The following is a 19,709-nucleotide window of genomic DNA, read 5'->3' as shown; positions in this document are numbered from 1 at the left end:
GAGCCTGGATGGAAATGTAGGTCTGAGTCCTCGTGGGGGAACCAAACCCAAGTGCTTAACTGTGTTGCAGAATCAAAGTAGGGGCCATTGATTCCATCTTGGGCCAATCAAGGGGGCTGCAGGGAGGTAGTGGCACTGGATCTGGGACCCAAGGGCCAGGAAGTGAGGTAAGGCAGCCCAGCACAGGCTCTGGAGTCTGACGTTCAAATCCTGCACTGCTCTGTCCAGCCGCAGGAGCTCGGGTCAGGCCTGTAGCCATGTCTCTGCAGTTCCCTCCTCTGTAAACAGGGGGCTGTGTAGGACCGACCTCGTGGGGTTGTTATGAGTACCGCGTGGAGGACACGCCGGCAGAATGCCAGCAGCTCAGGACTATCAGGACTAGGTATACACAAGAGCTCAATCAATGTGGCTGTTGCTACTATTATGATTACCGTTATCACCATTAAATACCAGTGCTCATTCAACAGCGATATCCCTGCAACAAATATTTCTGGCAACCCACTCTGTGAACCAATTGTCACAATAAGGCCGGTCTTCATTCCCCAGGGGACCCCAGTCTCGTGGCCAACCAGGCCCCTGGGCCTGTGAATGTGGCAGGAGGGGACCACGGCCTCTGGGGATCTCCCCCTTTTCGGGAGGATGGGAGAGGCCACACTGGCTCCTGCTGCATTTTCCCAGAAGCTGGAAGTGATGGCAAAGCATTTTACAAAGTTACCAAGACGATGAACCTGAGCCATCCCCCTCCCCCCACTGCCTCAATAAAATAAATCTTGGCCCGTGCTGGCTGGCGAGAGACCCTATATATTTACATGACGATCGTGCCTCATGATCACAGGGCTCGTGATTCCAGCAAGCAGCGTGTGGCAGGGATGACAGTGGTCCTAGGAGACTCACTATTTTCCGGCGACTTTTATTGTCCATTATATCCCGGCGTTTACAGGGCTCTGCTCCGGGCCTGGCAGGAATATCGCACACGGTGGGGCTGGCAGGCCTTAATATTCCAGTCTCGGTGTTGCGGATCAGTTTTCGCATCTCATCCACGGCACCCCCCGAGTCTTTGTGTGATACAGAGACCCCAGGCAGCTCTAGGGGCCCTGGAGGGAGAGGGTTGAGGGGTCTAGAAGCACAGGTAGGCCCATCCAAGCCATCTGCTTGGTTCCAGTCTGCTGTCCCAGGCCAGCGGACACTGCTAAGTCTGTGGCCTTCCTTGGGCATAGGAGGGGCTGTACAAAGCAGAGGCGTGCGCAGGTGCACTGGAGCCGCGACTAATGGCTTGCGGGGGCTGCTTGCTAAATTCTCAGGGACTTTGTGAGACAGTTATCATGTTGGTTGCTTGCAATCAGGCACGGTAGGAATACTTACACCCTGGAAACTGGCAAATGCTACAAATCAAGGCTTTGTACAAATCTCTCTCCCTCCCACCCCGCCACCCCTCTGCCCAGGGACCTGTTTGTTAAACACCAGCATATCCCAGGGAGGGGGTGACCCAGCAGGCCCTCGTGAGCACCTGGAAGGACACATGGGCTTAAGAGTCAGGTGTGAATCCTGACTTCCTCACATACCACTTGTGTGTGAACTTAAGTAAGTTACTTCACTTTTTGAGCCTCAGGTTTCTTATCTGTAAAAGGGTGACACACCTAAACTCCCAGCACCTCATGGCAAGTTCCCTGGGTGATGCTTGATATATAGCAGGTGCTTAATAAATGATACCTCTTGTCATTCACTAATGCAACACTTACTGAGCACCTACTGTGTACCAGACACTGTCTGAGTGATAGGGATACAGAAATGCCCCAGGGGACGACAAATATCAAATCCTCCACATCTGGACAGTTCTTGATTGTCTGCAGAGGGATTTTTACCCACACCATCTTACGAAGCCTCATGACAACTGTGATAGGTGGGCACAACAGGAATGGTGCCCAATTTTGAGATGAGGAAATGAGGGCTCAGGGCTGGGCATGACTTGCCCGAGGCCCCTGCCAGAGCCTATCAAGAGAGCGCTCAGCTCCAAGTCCACTCCAGGCCCACCATGGCACCCATCTCTAATTCCCAGGCCCAGCCGGGCTGGCCCCCCTGATAGTGCCGGGAGAACCCAGGGCGAGGGGACTCCGGGTCCAGGATCCTCGGTTCTAGTCTTGGCTCCACAGCCTCCCTGCTCTGGGTCCCTCCCCTCCTGGGCCCTCAGCTCCCCATCGGAAGGCTGAGAGGGCTGCACTCAGGATGCTGATGGCCCTGATGGGTGAGGGTCTGCCTCTAGGCTTCCTGGCTTGGCCAAATGTCCCTCTGTCCCCCCAGAGCCAGGGAGGCCTTGGGCATATGAACATCTCCTGAGCCCCAGCCAGAGCCCAGGAGAGCCAGGGCCTCTTAAGCAGGAAGGAAGAGGGCCGTGAGCTGGGGCTCCCATCCCCCTCTTCTGGGCTTGCCATCTCACCCTGCTGGCAGGGCTCACCCACCCATTTCACAGATGAGGAGACTGAAGCTCAGAGAGGGGTGGTGTCACCAGCCTGGGAGCAAGATTCATCTCCTAGGCTGGCAGCTTCCAGAGCTCGTGGCTGCAGTGCCCACCAAGCCCCTCGGTTGTGACGCCTTGGGGGCCTGCAGATGAGACAGTCCTGGCCACCCAGCCTCAGCCCAGAATGGTCGAGGAGCGTTTCGCTGAAACAGGAGAGCAAGAAAAGTACTGGCAAGTCTGATGACTCAAATAACCTTTGAAACTAGGAGGTGGGCGGAAGTGGGCAGCATTGCTGATGGGTTTCACCTTACTTCCTAGAAGGATGCATCACCGGCTTTAGTTTACTCAGCACTCACTCGACCGTCAACGTAGACCTGTGCTCTGGGCGGCACGTCTCAGCTCGCTTGTTCCCAAAGAAATTACAGGCTGGCAGGTGGGGAGGTCATCCAGCCTGTCGTTGGGTGGTGGTGGGGGGATTCTTCTCATTTTACAGATGGGGAAACTGAGGCCCAGAAAGAGGGCGGGGGTTGGTTCTGGGACACACAACAGGGACCTAAGTCTTCAAACTCCTTTGCCAAAAGGTTAATTTTTCTCTTTGGGGAGATAGAAAAGGAGACTCTCTAGAGCTTTCAAAGGAAAAAAGGGAAGAAAAAAGAACTAGCAGCTGAATGGAATTGCAACAAGGCCCCCAGCCAGCCCGAAGAGGTTTCCGAAATTCTGTACAGTCTGAATTCTTACGGGCTGAGGGGTCACGCGATTTCCTCTGCAGAAGGCAGAGTTGAAACAGTCTGACTGAGGGGGCCAGGGGAGGAGGGAAGTGTCCACAAGACTAGGAATCATGAGTTTCTGTCTGGCTGCTCTGATGACTTGCTGGGTGACCACAGTCAAGTCCCTTGCCCTCTCTGGGCCTCAGTTTACCCTGATTTATTTACTATGCACCAAGCCTTGCTCTAATGCACTTAAGTGAGGTTAACCTACTTACCCCTCATACAGCACAGCTGGGGTTTGAAGCCAGCTAGCGTGGCTCCAGAACCCACACTCCAACCACTGAGCCACAAGGCCCTCCAGCCTGCAGCAGGCGTATCCCCAGGTCCTTCCTGCCCTCAGGGGCTTTGCCCATCTGTGGCTTGGATGCCAGCAGGCAGGTTTCTAAAGACACTAAACCATCCTCCTTAACTCTCCTGCTGCTCTGAGCTGCTACCTTATCCATGAACTCTGATTCCTTCACTTTGTTCAGCAGCCTTTATAACTATTTTAGCTTGGGAGACCCTCGGGAAACTCCCAGGTCACGGCAGCCAACGACCCACCTCTTTGAGCCTCGCTGGGAGCCGAGAGTCCAAGCAGGAATGGACGACCCCGCTCTGATGTCCATTTTGGAGTTTTACACTCAGGTCGGCCTCTGGGACCGCAGGAGGGAGACTGCCATTCAGGCATCCAAGAAAGAGAGAAAAAAACATCTATTCATAGCCAGACAGAACCTGCTCTATGGAAATCACGCTACCGACGCGACAAGCAGCCCAGCTGTGCAAGAGATTCCCGAAGAGCCTGACCTGGGAACATCCACGTGGAAGGCTCAAAGGCTTGGGTGGTCACCAAGCTTATAAAATCTGCCTGGATGCTCAACCATGAAATTCCTGAGGGCATAAGGTTCTGACCCAAAACCTGGGCTTGTCTTCCAAAACAAAATTCTTCAGACAACGGACATTTTTTGGCTTCAACAAACAGACTGCTGATCTGTTTCACTCTGATCTCTAGAGTAAGGAACGCTCATGGTGAGAACATGCTCCCACCCCATGCCACGCACTGTGCCACGTGTTTGGGTCCACCCGGTCATTCCCAAGGGTGGGTGTTACTATCTCCATTTTGCAGATGGGGAGACTGAGGCTTAGAGAGGTGCCGACTCCCACAGCTGGGAGACGGCAAAGGTGGGGTTTGAAATCTGGTGCCGGTCTGGAGCGCAGGGGGTTGGGGATGAATCGCAGGGGGTTGGGGATGAATCCCAGTGGAGCCTGCTGTCTGCATCATGAAGGGGAGCTCCAGCCAGACATGGAAGCACAGGGAGAGTTCTGTGGGGCGGGTGCACACGGAGTCTCGGACCCTAGACGCACACGGGCTTCCCTCCACACATGGGAAGAATCCCTGCAGAGGGACGGGTTGGGAGGGTTGGCCCAACAGCAATTAGAATCACCCCGTGGAGGCTGCCTCAGTCCCGCCTTTCCAAAGACACTGGAATCCACTAACTGGGAATGCTGAGCTGAGCACCCAGAAAATCTCCCGCGCCGCGTTCGTATCATTGCATCAATGGCAGGTGGTCATTAAACACACGTGCAGTCGCTGCCACGCCACTGTTTTATTCCTGGGAGCGGGAGAAACCCTGAATCCACTCATCTGAGGTCTCATGTCTCACCAGAGACCTCAGAAAAAACCCCGAAGAATCCACCAGTCTACTTCCTATACTTGAAAGCAGGAAGACAGGAAACTGAGGCTCAGAGCAGAGAAGTGATGTGTCCAAGGACATTAAACCGTTTGTTGAATCGACCAACACATACTGGGACCAGCCTCCATCCTCAGTGGGGCTCCTTGTTTAGAGAGAGACAGGAGGCCCATAAGCCGACACCTACAACCCCATGTGATGGCTGCTTTGTACACCCAGGGTGTGGAAACACAGGGAAAGCTCTGTGCAGCCCGCCTGTGGAGGCGGGGGGTGTTTCCTCATTAATAGGAAGCTGCTCTGAGCGGGGGAGCAGGGGAGGCCACTCCAGGCAGAAGGCACAGCCCGTGCAAACGCCTGCAGGCTAGGCGAGCCCAGCATCCGCTGCGGGATAGAGGCACTAAGGACAGCAGCGGCCTCAGGTCTGCAGAGGGGAGGGAGCGAACATCTGCATGCAGAGCTGGTAAGGGGTGCAAAGCCAGGGCCAGAACTTGGGTTTCCAGACTCCCCTTCCAGGGTTCTTTTGCACACTCTGCCTCCTGTGGTACCAAATCTAGGTATGATTTTACTCAATGGGTTACGTGATGAATTAAAGCCCCAGTCACAGTTTAGCAGCAACCAGCCTCCGCCTACGCTCCATGCACACTGACCTCCCCACCCCTTCCCTGGTCATCCCAGGTAACTGTCCACGGACAGGAGGAAGGAAATGCCTACGGAGCCTCCCTCTCAAGAGACCCTGCTGGGGCCCTATCTCAGGAGGGCCATAAAGTTTACATTCTGGGCTCCAAGACACTCTCTCCTATTTGGTGAGTATTTATTGAGCATCAACTGTGTGCCAGCCTCCGTGCTAGGCACCGGAAGGATTCATAAAAGGTGGTTACAACCTCTAACTCACTCAGCCATCCCCTAATCCGGAGATGGGCAGAAATCCCTACTCCTATCACCTGGGAGAGGAGATGTGAGGCTCAGAGAGGCCTGGGACTTGCTTGCTCAAGATCACTGGGCCAGTAGGGGTCGGGCTGGGACGCTCCCCCGGAAACATCTGGTTACAGGGCCTTTGCCAAAAAGAGATAAGCGTCCCTGGGGGAACAGAAGAGCCTGGATCCCTCCTTCCCGCCCTGCAGGCTGCCCTTTACCCACAAAGCAGGCAGAGGCTGCACGGGCAGGCGCCACCCAGAAGGGCGGGGCACTGTCATTATGGGGAGGGGCCGCTCTCCCAGCCCAGGGAGCACAGCCAGGGCTGGCGGCTCACGCAGGGAGAGGAGAGGCTCTCGGCTCCAAGCTGCCCTGTCCGGTGCCACCGAAGGACTAAGTGCTTGTGGCCAGTGAGGCTAGGACGCAGAGCACGGACACTGGGGTCAGCGACACCCTGGCCAGGTCACCTCCCGAGTCTCTGAGTCTATTCAGCGGGGGTGACACGACCCGGCCCTGGCTGTGGTGACAGCTCTCCCTCCCTGGACCGGGGTCCTTGTGCGCTTCCGTCTCCTCTGTGGGAATGTTGGTGGGGCCCCTGGGTACCCTAGTTAACCCAACCCAAGTGGCTGCAGACACTCCGAAGTACTAAGGCTCAGCTACGCCCTATCCAGACAGGCCTGCCTCCTCACCCCTCAGGTCCCTGTACCAGGTCGAACAGCATCCCTACAAAACTCACGTCTACCTGGAACCCGGAAATGTGGCCTTATTTGGAAATAGGGTCTTTGCAGACGGAATCAAATTAAGATAAGGTCACACAGGATTAGGGTGGCCCTAATCCAATGGCTGGCATCTTTAAAGCAGAGAGAAACTTGAACTCAGAGACACACCGGGAGAAGGCCATGTGACAACAGAGACAGAGATTGCAGCGATGTGTCTACAAGCCAGGGAATGCCAAGGGCTGCTGGTAACCACCAGAAGCCAGGAGTGAGGCATGGAACAGATTTGCCCTCAAAGCCTCCAGAAGGAACCAAGCCTGCCAACACCTTGATTTTGGACTTCTGGCCTCCAGGACTGTGAGAGAATAAATTTCTGTTGTTTCAGCCCACCCCGTTTGTGCTGATTTGTTATGGCAGCCCTAGGAAACGAATACACTCCCCCCGCCCCAGCCCACCAACCCCAGCACAGCTGGCTTTCACGTGCAGCCGCAGTTTCCCAGGTTCTCCAGGCACTGCAGACTTATCGAAGACTCCCTCAGCCTCAACTTCTGTTTTGGGTGCTGAAGAGGAAGTAAATCAGTGGTTCCCAGATCTGGGGATTTCACAGGCCTGTAAAGCGTCCCCCAAATTCTGAAGACAGACATAAGGTTGCCAACATTTTCTGACGTCTAAATAAAATTTCTATCTGTGATCACCATCCTGCATAAAAGAAGGACACCCGACATAAGAAAGTAGCTGATGCCAGGCCTGTCCTTAAGTTTTCTCATGTCACCATGGATCAGCGAGAATGTCACATAGTTTGGGAACCAAACTCCAGCCACTGTGCCCTGCTGGGTGACTTTTTTCAATCCTCGCCGAGGAGAAGGGAGGCTAGCCTCCTCCACTCTCCTCTGAGTACAAAAAGGAGGTTTTCTCCATCTCAGAAACTTGACAAGTATATTCCAGTTAACCTGTGGGTAATTCCAGTTAATCCCCTCTGAGGACTGGGTGCTCTCCCAGCTGGAGGGAGGCATTCCAGGCCAGTCAATGAGGGAGGATCAAGAGGAAAAGAAAATAAAAAGGAAAAGGAGGAGGGAGAGGGAGAGAGAAGCACTGGCCCTCCTTGTGAAAAGAAAATCAAATTGTGAAATTATGCAACGAGCAGACATCACGGTCCGCATGACTCCAGCCCTCTTCAAAGACACCTCGTAAACCCACGCCCGGCCTCGGAGGGAGAGGCCAGATGCCTGGCGCTGTGGGGAGGAGCTTTCGAAACATCTGGCCCCGGCGGCCTGATGACCCAATGGAAGCCAGTCACCCTGTGCTCCGTGACCGCTGAACCCACGTCTGCCTCGTGGTGACCAGTGAGGTGTGCCGGCAGAGCCGCTGGGGATTAAAAAGCTGTCTGAGTTCAAGGAATGTTTCTTTTCCAGTAACTCGAGAGCGCTAATCCCATCTCAGAGATGCCCCCAGCACTGGGGGAACTCTGGCCTGGCCGTGCCGGGGTGGCCTCGCCGGGACAGTCTCAAGAACCTCAGATGATAAGGCCGGACGCCCTCGCCTTCCAGGGCTGGAGTCCATCTCTCCCTCCCTCCCCTTCTGCACGCCCAGGCCAGGGGCAGGGTGGGCCCCAGTTCTCAGGAAGCCAGGAAACACACTCTTTTCTGGGCTAAATGCCCAGATTCCTTGAGCAGTCATAGGACACGCTTTTTCTGAGCTGATCCAAAGCCACAGGCACGGACTGGAAGTTTCTTTGGGCGGCATGAACCTGCGGGGACCTAGGCGCACCTGGAATTCCAGGCTGAAGGCCGGTCAGCGAGAGAGGCCCCAGCTGGCCCCGGACGGGCAGGGGCTCCATCCTGCCCCGGTGGGTGACTGAGGGCACAGAGCTGTGCTCTTGTGGGCCTCTGTTTCCTTTCCAAGAAAACGAGGTTCCTTTATTCCGTCATCATTTGCCAGGCTTTTCTTGAGAGGCTCGCGGAGCCAAGCACTGTCTGCGGCACAAGGCAGAGAGGGCCTTGTCCCTCCAGAGGTGTGTGGTCAAGAGGTGGATCCAGACATGGCAGCAAACAGACACGGTCATTGCTGGCACAATAAGTGCTACGGGGGAAATGCAGCTGAGGAGTGGGCCGGCGGGTACAAAGAAGGCTTCACGGGGTCGCTGGGACAATGAAATCAGATGGTGCAGCAAATTGCTTAGCAAATAATCAGCACTCAACAGATAAGTGGGGTCCTCCCTTCCTCCCGCTGCGCAGGTGGGGCAACTGAAGCCAGAAAGAGAAGGGCTGGAGCAGGCTGTCTAAGGACTGGGGTGCTTTGGGGGCCTTACTGCCCCACGTTTCCCGGGGAGCCAAGAGAGGCCCCACCAGCCCCACCTGACCCTGCTGGACTCCCTGCTCTTTCTTGGTGGGAAAGCCTCTGATATCATGCCCCAGGCTAGACCATTGAAAAAGTCTAGCCTTCTAAATCATCACGCCCCCAGCCAGCCCATAAAAACCACCCGTTCTCCACCAGCAAGACTGTTCCAGCAGGTGAATGTCCTCCTTGAATTTAAATCTGGGGTCCTTCGCCTGATTTGCTAGGAAATCTTGGTCAACTTTCATCACCTCTCTGAGCCTCACTTTTCATGATCTGAAAACGGGGAGCCCTCCCTAAAAAGCTTGCTTGACATGTTCAATAAGATCGTGGAAGCAAAGTGCCTAGGGTGTGCCTGGCACACAGGAGGCCCACCTGCCCCGCCTCCACCTGCACCAAGGGAAGGGGGAGTGTGGACCTGGTCTGGGCAGCCGGGTGCAGCCCTAGGGGAGCTTGGCATCAGGAGGGAAAGGCTAAGTAGAGGGGCCGGCGCTCTAACCGGAGTGGAGGGTCAGATGCGTGTGAAGACCAGCCCCGCGCCTTCTTTGCTGGGTGTCTTGGCCACGATCCTCGCCTCTCTGAGTCTCAGTCTCCCCGGCAGAAAAATGGGTTCTGGTGATGATGAAATGAGACCTCACCCAGGTATGTCAAGTCACCCAGACAGTATTTGGCACATTAGTCCGCTCGCCCGCATTCATCCATTCTAAAACGTCTGGGTTGCATCCCAAGTGGGTGCTGGACCCTGTGGGGGGCCAGGGTGGGAGGGGTGCGGCCCAGCCCCTTGTTGGTGGGCAGACCCGTCTCCTCTAGAACCACCCTGGCATTACCTGGCTCTGAGAGGGGGCACAAAGGGGCTGCTGGGCTAAGCTAGGCTCACCCTCTGTGGGAAGCGATGCCCAGATAGATCCTGGGAAGAGCCGGCTCACCCCCTGGGTGCCACTGACCCCATAACACGGCATCACACCAAACCTGATGCTGTGAGCCCCTCGCTGCATGCCACACAGCAGCTGTAAGACAGGCCAATGACCGGGTAGGCCGGGGGAACCTCTGACCCCAGTCCGCTCCCCCCAACACTCTGCAACAACGTGCCACAGACAAACATTAAAGCTCAGAGCTGCTCGTCTGAACAGCTTCCCTTCTGACTCCTCCAGACCAACCAACCAATCAATCAATCAATCGATAAGGCGAGAATCGGAATTCAATCATGGTGACAATACAATGGGCTCCCCAGGAAGCGAGTTAGAAAACCGGGGCTCTTGCAGATTAATGAGACTACCTGGAAATCGGGGAAAATAAATGTATTCCCCGGGCGGATGCACTCCCATTAACTCCGGCTTCTCATCCCAAGAAAAAAAACACGCAGAAATTCAGATTTAGGGAAAATAACACATCCCTGGCACTTTTTTTTCCCTTCGCAAAGCGGCTGCTGTGAGCTTTACATATTTTATCATTTATTCGCACATTGTCCCCAGCAAGTTGGTAGGCGCCGGCCTTGTTTTTCACAAGAAAGCTGTGAGAGAGGCTGAGGATGTGGAGGTGAGGGGCCTCCCACCCCGACACCCAGCTGACGAAGGGCTGGGGCGGTGGGTGGGAGAAAGCCAAAGGTTCTTTTTGGGTGGAATTTCAGCCTTAGGCAGCTGAGAGGCTCTGGGGAGTCCACACCGACAACCACACCAGCCTCCCGGACTGAACACCCTCCGTAACACCAAACCGTTTGCCACACATGCCACCAAAAATGCCATCCTGACCACACCTCCCTCCCTTATCAACCTTCAAGGCTTCCAGATAGTCATCACTCTAGAGCACAGCAACCAAGGCCTCCTTACTCCTGACCCCAATCCCAGCTGACACCGGTCATCCACCACATCAGCTCCACAGAGCCTCTTACTGCTTCCTGCAACCCACTGCTTCACACCTCTGGCCCCTGCACTTCCTGTGCCCTCCACCTAGCTTACCCCCCCCCCACCTGGCTAACCCCTACTGATCCTCAGGTGCTTCCAGGGGAGACAGATCGGGGTTCAAATCCTTGCTGTGTGATCTTGGATAAGCCACTTCACCTCTCTGGGCCTTGAGTTCACTTATAAAATGAAGCCATGTAAAGGTGAAAACTAGATGATAGCACATGTAAACCCCTGATGGATGCTCTGTTAAAAAGGAAATAATAGCAGTAGGAGGAGGAGTTGTTTAAAAAATGATAGCTGATAATTCTATATAAATAATTCCATACCGTTAAGAGAAAAGAGCTGGCATTTGTGGAGGAGGCACCGGGCATGGGGCAGGGAGCCTCCACCCCAGCCAGGCCTTTCCCCTCTGAACACACCCCAGCCACACGCAAGCCCCCTGCTCACAATGAGCCACTGGGAGTCAACAGCCCCTTCAGTCTCTTGCAGGAATTCCTTGCTGCTTCCTGATTCTTCTTGTTCCCCCCTCACTCTTAGTCTGACCCTATGCGCCTTGGCCTCACTCCATCCCCACCCCCACCCCAAATCCAGGCATCAAGTCAAAGGGCAAAGAGCTCATTACCCCTTCTTTACTGATGAGGACACTGAGACGGGCCCATCAGGAATCACTCCCGAGGTCCTGAAGCAGTTTAAGCCACAGCGGAATATTCTTTCAACCTGCAGCCTCGACTTTGCTCCCTGACACAGGTGTCTCCAGGTAGGAGCCCAGACTGCTGACACTGGGCCCCTCCTCATCTCTGCTCCAGGCTGCCCATCTCTCCCCCACTCACCCAGGCCAGCCCCCATCCCCTCTCACCCACCCTAACACCCGCAGCGCCCTCCCACACCGCCACCCCCAGCCTCCACACAGGCCATGCGTGTGCTTCAGGGAGCCACTCCCCAGCTCAAGACCCTTCCAAACGCCCATCGCCCATAGGATCAAACTCCGGATCATCACAGGATCGTAGGATCATCACCCATAGGATCAAACCCTGGATCATCATAGGATTGTAGGATCATCACCCATAGCATCAAACCCTTAAGGAATCACCTGTAGCAGGCCCATAAGGTGTGTGAGTCACGATATTCCTCCCCCTGGAACAGGTTCTATCCCTCCAGCCAACCCATTTGCCCCCAACAGAGGCCTGGGCTTTGGACACAGTGTCTAAGTCTCCGAGTTTCAGCTGTCTCCATGATAACGACGCCTGAGCAGCAAACTGAGGGTGCAGCACTCCTTACCCCTCATCACTGTCACCAAGGCCTTCACGGGGCCAGGCCCTGGGCTGGGCCTTGGGACCACAGAGGAAAGTAGGCTGGTCCCAGCCCTGGAGAGGCTCCAAGTCCAGGGGACTGACTCATCAGTGGGCCCAAGGGATAGGGGCACACCAAGAGGGTAAGCACTGAGGGCTGTGGGGCTCAAAGCAGAGTCCTAAGTAGTGTCCTGAGATCAGAGGAGACTCCAGGAGGTGGTGAGGTTTGAGAAGCAAGAAGAAAGGCATTACAGGCCAAGAGAGCCTCGAGTTCAGCACAGCAGAGGGACAGGGCCTGTCTGGTGGAGAAGGGGTGCAGCTGGACTGGACATTTCTGAATGCCAATCTGCCCACCTATGGGCTCTGGGTTCCCTGATTGTTACCTCCTTGGCCACCCCTCACCACCGTCCCATGAGGAACTTCATTTCAAAGACGAAGAAACTGAGGCTTGGAAAGGTTATTTATTCAAAGGCAGCCAGCAAATTAGTGACATGGAGGGGAGAGCCTTGGTTTAAATATGTGGGCACCTAAATCTCACCCCTAGAAGTTTAAATATGTGTTTTTAAAAACATTCACTATAAGAGAATCCCAATTAACAGTTCTTTCAGAGATGGCAGAGCCTTCATCTATCCTTCCTTCCGGTATTTGTGGAATTCCCAGCGTGTGCCAGGCACATAGTCTCGCCCTCCCCAAGTTTACAATGTGATGAAGCACACAACTAACTCATAATGAGAACAATGACCCCTGGGGTCAGAGCTCAGGTTAAGAATTGTATTAACTTGAGTCTGGTCCCTCTCAGACCTCCTCTCTTCATTCTTGTGCACACAGCAGACATTGCTAATCGATCCCAAAGCCTTCTCAACATGCCCTCTCAGGCAGCCATTACCAATCTATCAGAACTGGCACTGGAGGTGACAATTATTGCCATCCCTGTTGCCAAGGGGCACACAGGACGTTAGGCAGAGTGAGTAAAGAAAGTCCCTCCCCACTTCCCTCCTCCATTCTCAGGGGCCCAGATGTCTGAACTCTCACCATCAGACCGTGTTCAGCACTGCCCTCAGCCAGCATCATTGTATAACGGCAAAGACCCCCAGATGCTGGCTCAGTCATGTGGAATCAGGGGCTGAAGCAGGGGCAGGCTGGTGACGGGCATCTGGACTTGGAGTGCTCGCTCTGCTACTTCCTAACAGAGGGGCACTGCTGTTCTCCAGAGGGCGGTCCAGGAAAATGAACAATCCCCAGAGCTACCACATATGAAATATATGATCTGAAGCAAGTTTCTGGATTCTCTGAGCTTCTGTTTCATCTGAAAACGGAGCCAATGACCCCCACTCCCCATGACATACCCAAAGTGGCTGGCACAGGGTCAGGCATATGTGACGACCCCATAAATGCTGGGTCCCCCTCCTTCCCTTCCTCTGAACTCAAGGTGTGAGTTCAGGCTGACAAGCCCTTTCCTTATGCGTTGGGGGTAGGAGCCATCCAGGTCCCGTCCACTCTCCTCCGAGAGGTGCCCCGGTGTGGCCTGCTGCCCCCTTCCTCCTTGGCCCAGTTTCTTAGGGCCCAAGGAACCATCTATTTGTAAGAGTTTGGTTTCTCTCTCTTTTTCTTTCCTTTCCCCTCTAAGCAAAACTGCTTGGCGGCTGCTCCTGCCTCTGTCCCCAAGGCAGTTCCTAAGGGCCCATGTTGTCCCGCACAAGTGATGGCGGTAATTCCGTTAATGGGAAGCAAGACGAATGGTACCTGGTGCCCAAAGTGTACGAAGCGAGCCGGAATTGGAGGAAAGTGTTGCCGGAACACACCCTCCTTTGGGGCCTTATTAGGTCTTGAAAGAGCTGCCGCACTCTCTAAAACCTGCTTTTGCCAGCAGAAGCTTCATTTTACAAACATACAACAACTCAAAAACCCGTAAATGGGAAGAAAACCCTGAAGGTTACGCTCCCTTGCTGCAGCGAGGCGGCGAGCTGCCACTCAGAGCTGAAGTCTTTAGCCTCGTCGACTCCGGGTTTAAATAAATGGGCCTGAATGCCAGCTCACCATTTTGTGAACACAGAATACGGATGTTTCTTTGCCGTTTAAGGACTGTTTGCCAATGGTGGGATGGGACAGCTTTGGGAACATTTTCTTTTAAAAGGCTTGTTTGTCCCAGATGCCATAAAACCCTATGGCCCTTTCATCAGTCCCAGGAGGAATCCCTGACACAGCTCTCTTCCCCCAAGTCACACCCCCAGGCCCTCATAACACACCGTCATCTCTCCCGGCTTCTCCTGCCCTGAGAATCAGTGGCATCTCAAAAGCAACTTCATTGCAGAAGGGGCGTCCGTTTCCACAATGACCCAAAGGGCTCACCCCTCCCCCCAGTTGGGGGTCAAGCTGCTGAATTGTTTTGGGGGCTTCAGTGTGTCCAAATGCAAAATGTGGGTGGAGGCCGAAGCTGGGACGGACATAGCCAAGGCAAGTGACAGGCAGAGCAAGTGGACATGCGGTCAGGCTGCCCGGGGCTGTGTGACCTTGGCAAGCCATGCAACTCCTCTGGGCCTCGGCCTCCTCATCCCTAACACAGGGCGAACCCCACCCACCTCCCAGCCCTGGAGCAAGGAGTAAATGCAATCCCAGCTCACTGGGAAATGGTCACTTCCCAGGCCACTTGGAGCACTGATGGTCTTTCTGTTCTCAGCACACCCTCCCATAGTCCCCAGCATCACCCAGACACATAGTAGTCCATTCACACTAGAGCAGACTGGTTTAGGGCGTGTGCTCTGAGAGCCAAAGGCCTGGGTTCAAATCCTGGCTCAGCCACAGACCCACCGTGTGCCCTTGGACAAAGGACTCAGCCTCCCTTCCCTCGTCTGTAAAATGGGACTAATAGAACCTGCACCACAGGGTCACCGAGGGGAGTCAGAGCCATAATACATGGCCAGGGCCTGCCTGGGGTGGCCCCGGGGGCCAGCAGCCCTGAGAGGGAGTGGTTGAGAGTCCTGGGGGAGCCTGAGAAAAACTCCCACCTCCTAACGGGGAAAACCACTTTCTCAAAGACACTGGAGGCAAAGCAACCCAAAGAGGCCATCTCGGGCCCCCTGGGAGAGCTGGGACCTTGAACAACAGGCAGCATGTTAAATCCCCAACGACAACCTTCCCAGGGAGTTAAGAGACTTCGGGGAGCCTCACTCCACGAGGCAGACTGGGGACACCAAGCCCCCCACATCACAGCCCCTGGTCATCTGTCTCTAACACCTGGACCAGTGACACTGAACGTACTTTCCCCATTTCTTGTTTCCGGTTGGTCTCCCCACAGGAATGCCAGCTCCATTTTTTCTCTTTTGTTCATTATGCGTCTTAGGACAGTGCCTGGATCTGTGGGATCAATGAATGACCAAGCAAAGCAAGGAAGGGATGAACTCCCTGGGGAGGGCAGTTCTGGGCTGAGTGATTTCCAATGTGTCCCAGCGTGGAGAGGTGCTCCTGAGTGTCACAGGTGCCACCAAGCTGCAGTCCTCGCCCCACAGTGTCATGAATTATCAGTACGATAACAGCCACCAACTGCTGAATGCCTGTTATGTACACGCTTACCTCACGGGATCATGAAAACTCCCCCAGAGACAGGAACTGAAATTACCCCTTGCTTTGCAGTGAGAAAACTGAGGCCCCAGTGCAAAGTGACAAGCCAAGGAGACACGGTGAGCAACAGGCAGAAGTGTGACTTGCATCCAGGTGTGTCTGACCCACCATCTCCCTCCTTCCTCTCTGATCCGAAGAGCAGCCCCAGGGCTGGCTGGATCTTGGAGGAGAAAAGCTGGAGTTGGAGCCTCGGGACCGCTCCCTGCCAAGAAGGGTGACTGCCCAGAGGCAGGAGCCGGCAGACAGCAGAGGCTGCGGTCCAGCTCCCTTCCCGTTCCACGCACACGCAGCGGTGGGGGCAGCGGCTCAGCCGGGCAGTGACCCCAGCCATCCAGCCACGCCTGGGAGTCTTCGAAGAGCAGTGGCTTTGGGGATCCCCCGGGCCTGGGTTCAAATCTCAGTTTTCCAACCATGTGGCTTATGGCTTTGGACCGATGGCTTCATTCTCTGAATCTCAGGTATCCTCATCTGGAAAATGGGGTCAGCCTAAAATTGTTGCAAGGGTTAATTAACTAAGGGAACACAGATAAAGCACTTGGTCAGATCGCTGGCGCACAGTAGGTTCTAAATAATAAGCACTAGTTAACTTTCCCAAGGCTCCCTCATTCATGTTTTTGGGAATGGCCAGTCATGTACGTCCTGTGGCTGCCTGGCTCCCCAGTTCCAGGGCTGGGAACAGCGTGGGTGGCTGGTGGAATCCGAGTGCCCAGCCCTCTCTGATCTCCAGGGCACCACCTGCTTGGCGTTGTTCCCGAGGAAACAGGTCAGCAACCTTATCATTCGATTTCTGACCCTTGTCACTCAGGAAGTCGGAGGGGATGGGTTTGTCAATACAATAACATCCGGCAACAACGTAAGGGATTAAAGCAGGGAGGGCATTTCCAAGGAGGCCCATGATCACGGTGTGTCCTTTGCACGAGACGCCCAGGGTGAGGAGGGAGGCCAGCGGGCCACCTGACAGCGGTCACACCCCGGGCCAGCGGTCTGTAGACGGTACCTCACAGCAGAACTTTCCCTTCCATAAGACTGGCCTCAATGGCATGTTGAGACCCCGTGCTCTTTTTGAAGGGCTATAGTCCTCCCAGCAGGGGCAGCTTCACGGGCAAGTGATCAGCATTGGCACATGTGGCCCTGTCCTCAGCAGGGAGCTCCTTGCTTGGAGTTTCATGCTCTGTGTGCACTCTCTTGAAAGTCTTCACCTTATCTTTGAACTTGTGTTTTCTAAGTGAGGTTGGTGGAACAATGGTGCATGTGCTGGGGGTGTGGAGTCTCAGCTCACGAGTGGTCCTGCCTTGCCCAGGGCGGGTCTCAGCTGCCCACCCCCCTGCCCCCAGCAACCTCTGCTGTTCTCTACCCTTGGCAAGGGCCTGGCTGCAGACATGGCGAGGGCTGGGGTCAGGTGTGCCTGCCCACCGAGCCACAGGGTGGGGCCGTGGGCACCTGCGAGGGTCTGTACTCACCCTGTGAGTGTCCCTGTGCCCAAGGGATCATGGGCACAATAACAAATTTAAAACATCACAACAGGTGGGGAGAGAGACTGTGAAGGGAAGGAAAAAGCTTTCTTCCTGCTTTTTGAACAGAGGACCTACATTTTCATTTTGTACTGGGCCCCCCAAATTACGTGGCTGGCCCTGCCTTCCATTTATTTATTGGTCCTTGGGGACACCCCTGCGCCTCTGCAGAGCTAGAAGACACCGCTCTCGGGTCTGAGGCCATCACTGCCTAAGAAGCTTCTCAGAACAAGGCCCCCCCACCCCCTACCCACCCTGCCTGCCAGGCTTGTTCTCTGAACCCCTATCATTGGTCACTTATTGCTGTCTTGTGGGCCAGGCCTGGTTTTCCGGTGCCGGGGATGTGACGGTAAGCCAGATCACAGAGCACTGATGGAAGCAGGCAGGACTGTTGGTAGTGTAGTCAGGCGGAGGGAGCCGGTCCCGCAGAGCAGCAGGGAGGGCGAGGTGGGAAGAGCTGGCACGTGCAGGCTGCCTCTCGAAAGCAGGGACGTGGGGGTCGGCTCTGGGAGACGGGCAGGAGCCCCTCCATCAGTAAGGCGGGGGCACCCTGACTCACCTCCCGGGGCTGTCGGAGACTGAAGGGGCTATCGTGCCTGAGGGGTGTCTCCAGCCGGCCGGGGCAGGCACGGCAGGGAAAGGGGGCGGCACAGGCACAGGACACTAATGCAGGACAGTCAGCGGCGGGCTCCCCAAATGACTGCAAAGCCAACGATGAAAAAAAAATCGGAGGGGCAGCACCGCCATATCCTGAGCCCCTACCACATGCCAGGCACCTGGCTAAGGTGGCTTGATCTCACCATCGGCCCCCTCCTGGGGTAGATATTTATTCCTGTGGTTTCTATTCCCACTCGACATTTTACAAACATCACCTTACTTTCTGTGGTTTATAAAGTCCAGTTGGTACCGAGCACGGGGTCAACCATGCTTTTCTGGTATGACTCGTCACGGATAGAGAAGAATTCACGCTGACTAAGAGCTCAGGCTGCACAGTCGGGCCAAGCTGGGTGTGATCCTGGACCACCCCCCAGCTGTGGGTTCTGGGGCAGATCTGACCTTCCCTGGGCCTCAGTTTCCCGTTTGTAACTTGGGGTTAACAAGAGTCCCATCCTGGAGGGCTTGTTGTGATGAGTAAGTGAGGTGACGTCAGTGAAGGATGCAGCACACAGCCAGTGCTCGATAAACGTCAGCCAGTGCTACAGCCGTGAAACCCCAAAACATCCAATGAGAAACCCGAGCATCGCGTGGCGCTTCCTGGGACCGTGCGAGTCTGCTCCCTCCTTCCTAGCATCTGCCACAACTCTGCTCGAGACTGTTCTCTCCCCCCATTGTCATGTCACATCAGTCCATAAATATTTAAACAACGTGTCATCAGATTATTATAACATATGATCTATAGCACTGATGTGCTGCAGTTCTGCGCATTTGGGCTTCGTTTTCAGAATATCGAGACATAAAATATTTATATATTTAGCCAACCACGAGATCTCACATTCTGTCTCAAAATGCTGGGTGGTGGCAAGACGCTGAACTGAGAGGCAACGTGTGAAGGGGATGCCTTGTTCTCACGTCGGTTCCTGGGGCATCTGGATTGTTTCTGGTTCATTCCAGGGACGTCATCGTGTGGCCTGTGAACCGTGGCTGGCCGAGTTTATCGCAGCAAGCAGAGGGCCGGGACCAAAAAAACCCCGTAAGATGGGGCAAGAGTTCAAATCACTTGGGCTCTGTCATTTTCCTTTCTGTATCTCCATAGATCTGCGCATAGTAGGTGCTCTTAAACGTCCACTGGAAAATAAGTTAATTCACCTGCAGCCCACAGCACCACCCAATGGGCTGGCATCCAGCAGGGATTCAGTCACATTTGCTCCCCTGTTTCATTCCATCCCCAGTGCCCAGCACCAGGCCTGGCCCGGAGTGGGATCCACTGAATGTTGCTGGATGAATGGCAATTGAAGGAATAAACACGTGACCAGATAAATCACTTAATTAGCTAATAAATGAATGCGGGATAATGACTCTGGTCATGTCTGCTGGTTGGAATTATACTTTGTAAGACCCTCCTCCAGAGAAACAAAGGCTCTCCAGTAACCCGTAGTGGGTAGGCAAAGGGGTTTTCCTGGGTAATTAAATATCTCGATTGCTAACATTAGCACATCACAGTAACCATATGTCCCGGAATTTTCAGTACTATGCAATTTCAAAGATGCCACCCCTTAAGCCATTCGAGCATCCAGGAACTTCTCACACACCAGCGACCAAACAGCTTCTTCCAAAACTGCCTCTCCTGTCCCCAAATGTCACTAAAATGCTTTTACAGACCACTGCTGTTTTGGGTGTTTGGAAACAGTGGTCGTCATGTGTCCAACCTAGAGATGATCGACATCTGACGTCCTGGGAGGTCACAAAAGTATTCGCAAATTAAAGTTATTAGCTTGGAGTAAAAGTATTTTCTTTGCGTGTTCCCCAAATGCCATGCTGTCACCATCAAGAGCTGGCATGCCCCACCTTTGTCCCCAGCCTCTGCATAAAAATCCAGTCC

General features: G+C 54.5%; 1 protein-coding gene across 2 annotated transcripts in view; it reads right to left on the bottom strand.

The window, feature by feature from the left end:
* NEK6 (NIMA related kinase 6) overlaps positions 1-19,709 on the bottom strand; it is an 85,063-nt gene that overhangs the window by 55,172 nt on the left and 10,182 nt on the right. The window contains exon 1 of one of the 2 annotated variants that reach the window (XM_007194696.3): positions 3,763-3,908. The exons of the other annotated variant lie outside the window; for it this stretch is intronic. Coding sequence (XP_007194758.2) covers positions 3,763-3,889 — 127 coding nt within the window. The 5' untranslated portion in view covers positions 3,890-3,908. Of the gene's footprint in view, positions 1-3,762; positions 3,909-19,709 lie in introns of those variants that run through there. 2 annotated transcript variants of the gene reach the window in all.

Source organism: Balaenoptera acutorostrata, chromosome 6 (assembly GCF_949987535.1).
Source record: "Balaenoptera acutorostrata chromosome 6, mBalAcu1.1, whole genome shotgun sequence".
Taxonomy (NCBI): domain Eukaryota; kingdom Metazoa; phylum Chordata; class Mammalia; order Artiodactyla; family Balaenopteridae; genus Balaenoptera; species Balaenoptera acutorostrata.
This window is presented reverse-complemented; position numbering and strand designations above follow the sequence as displayed.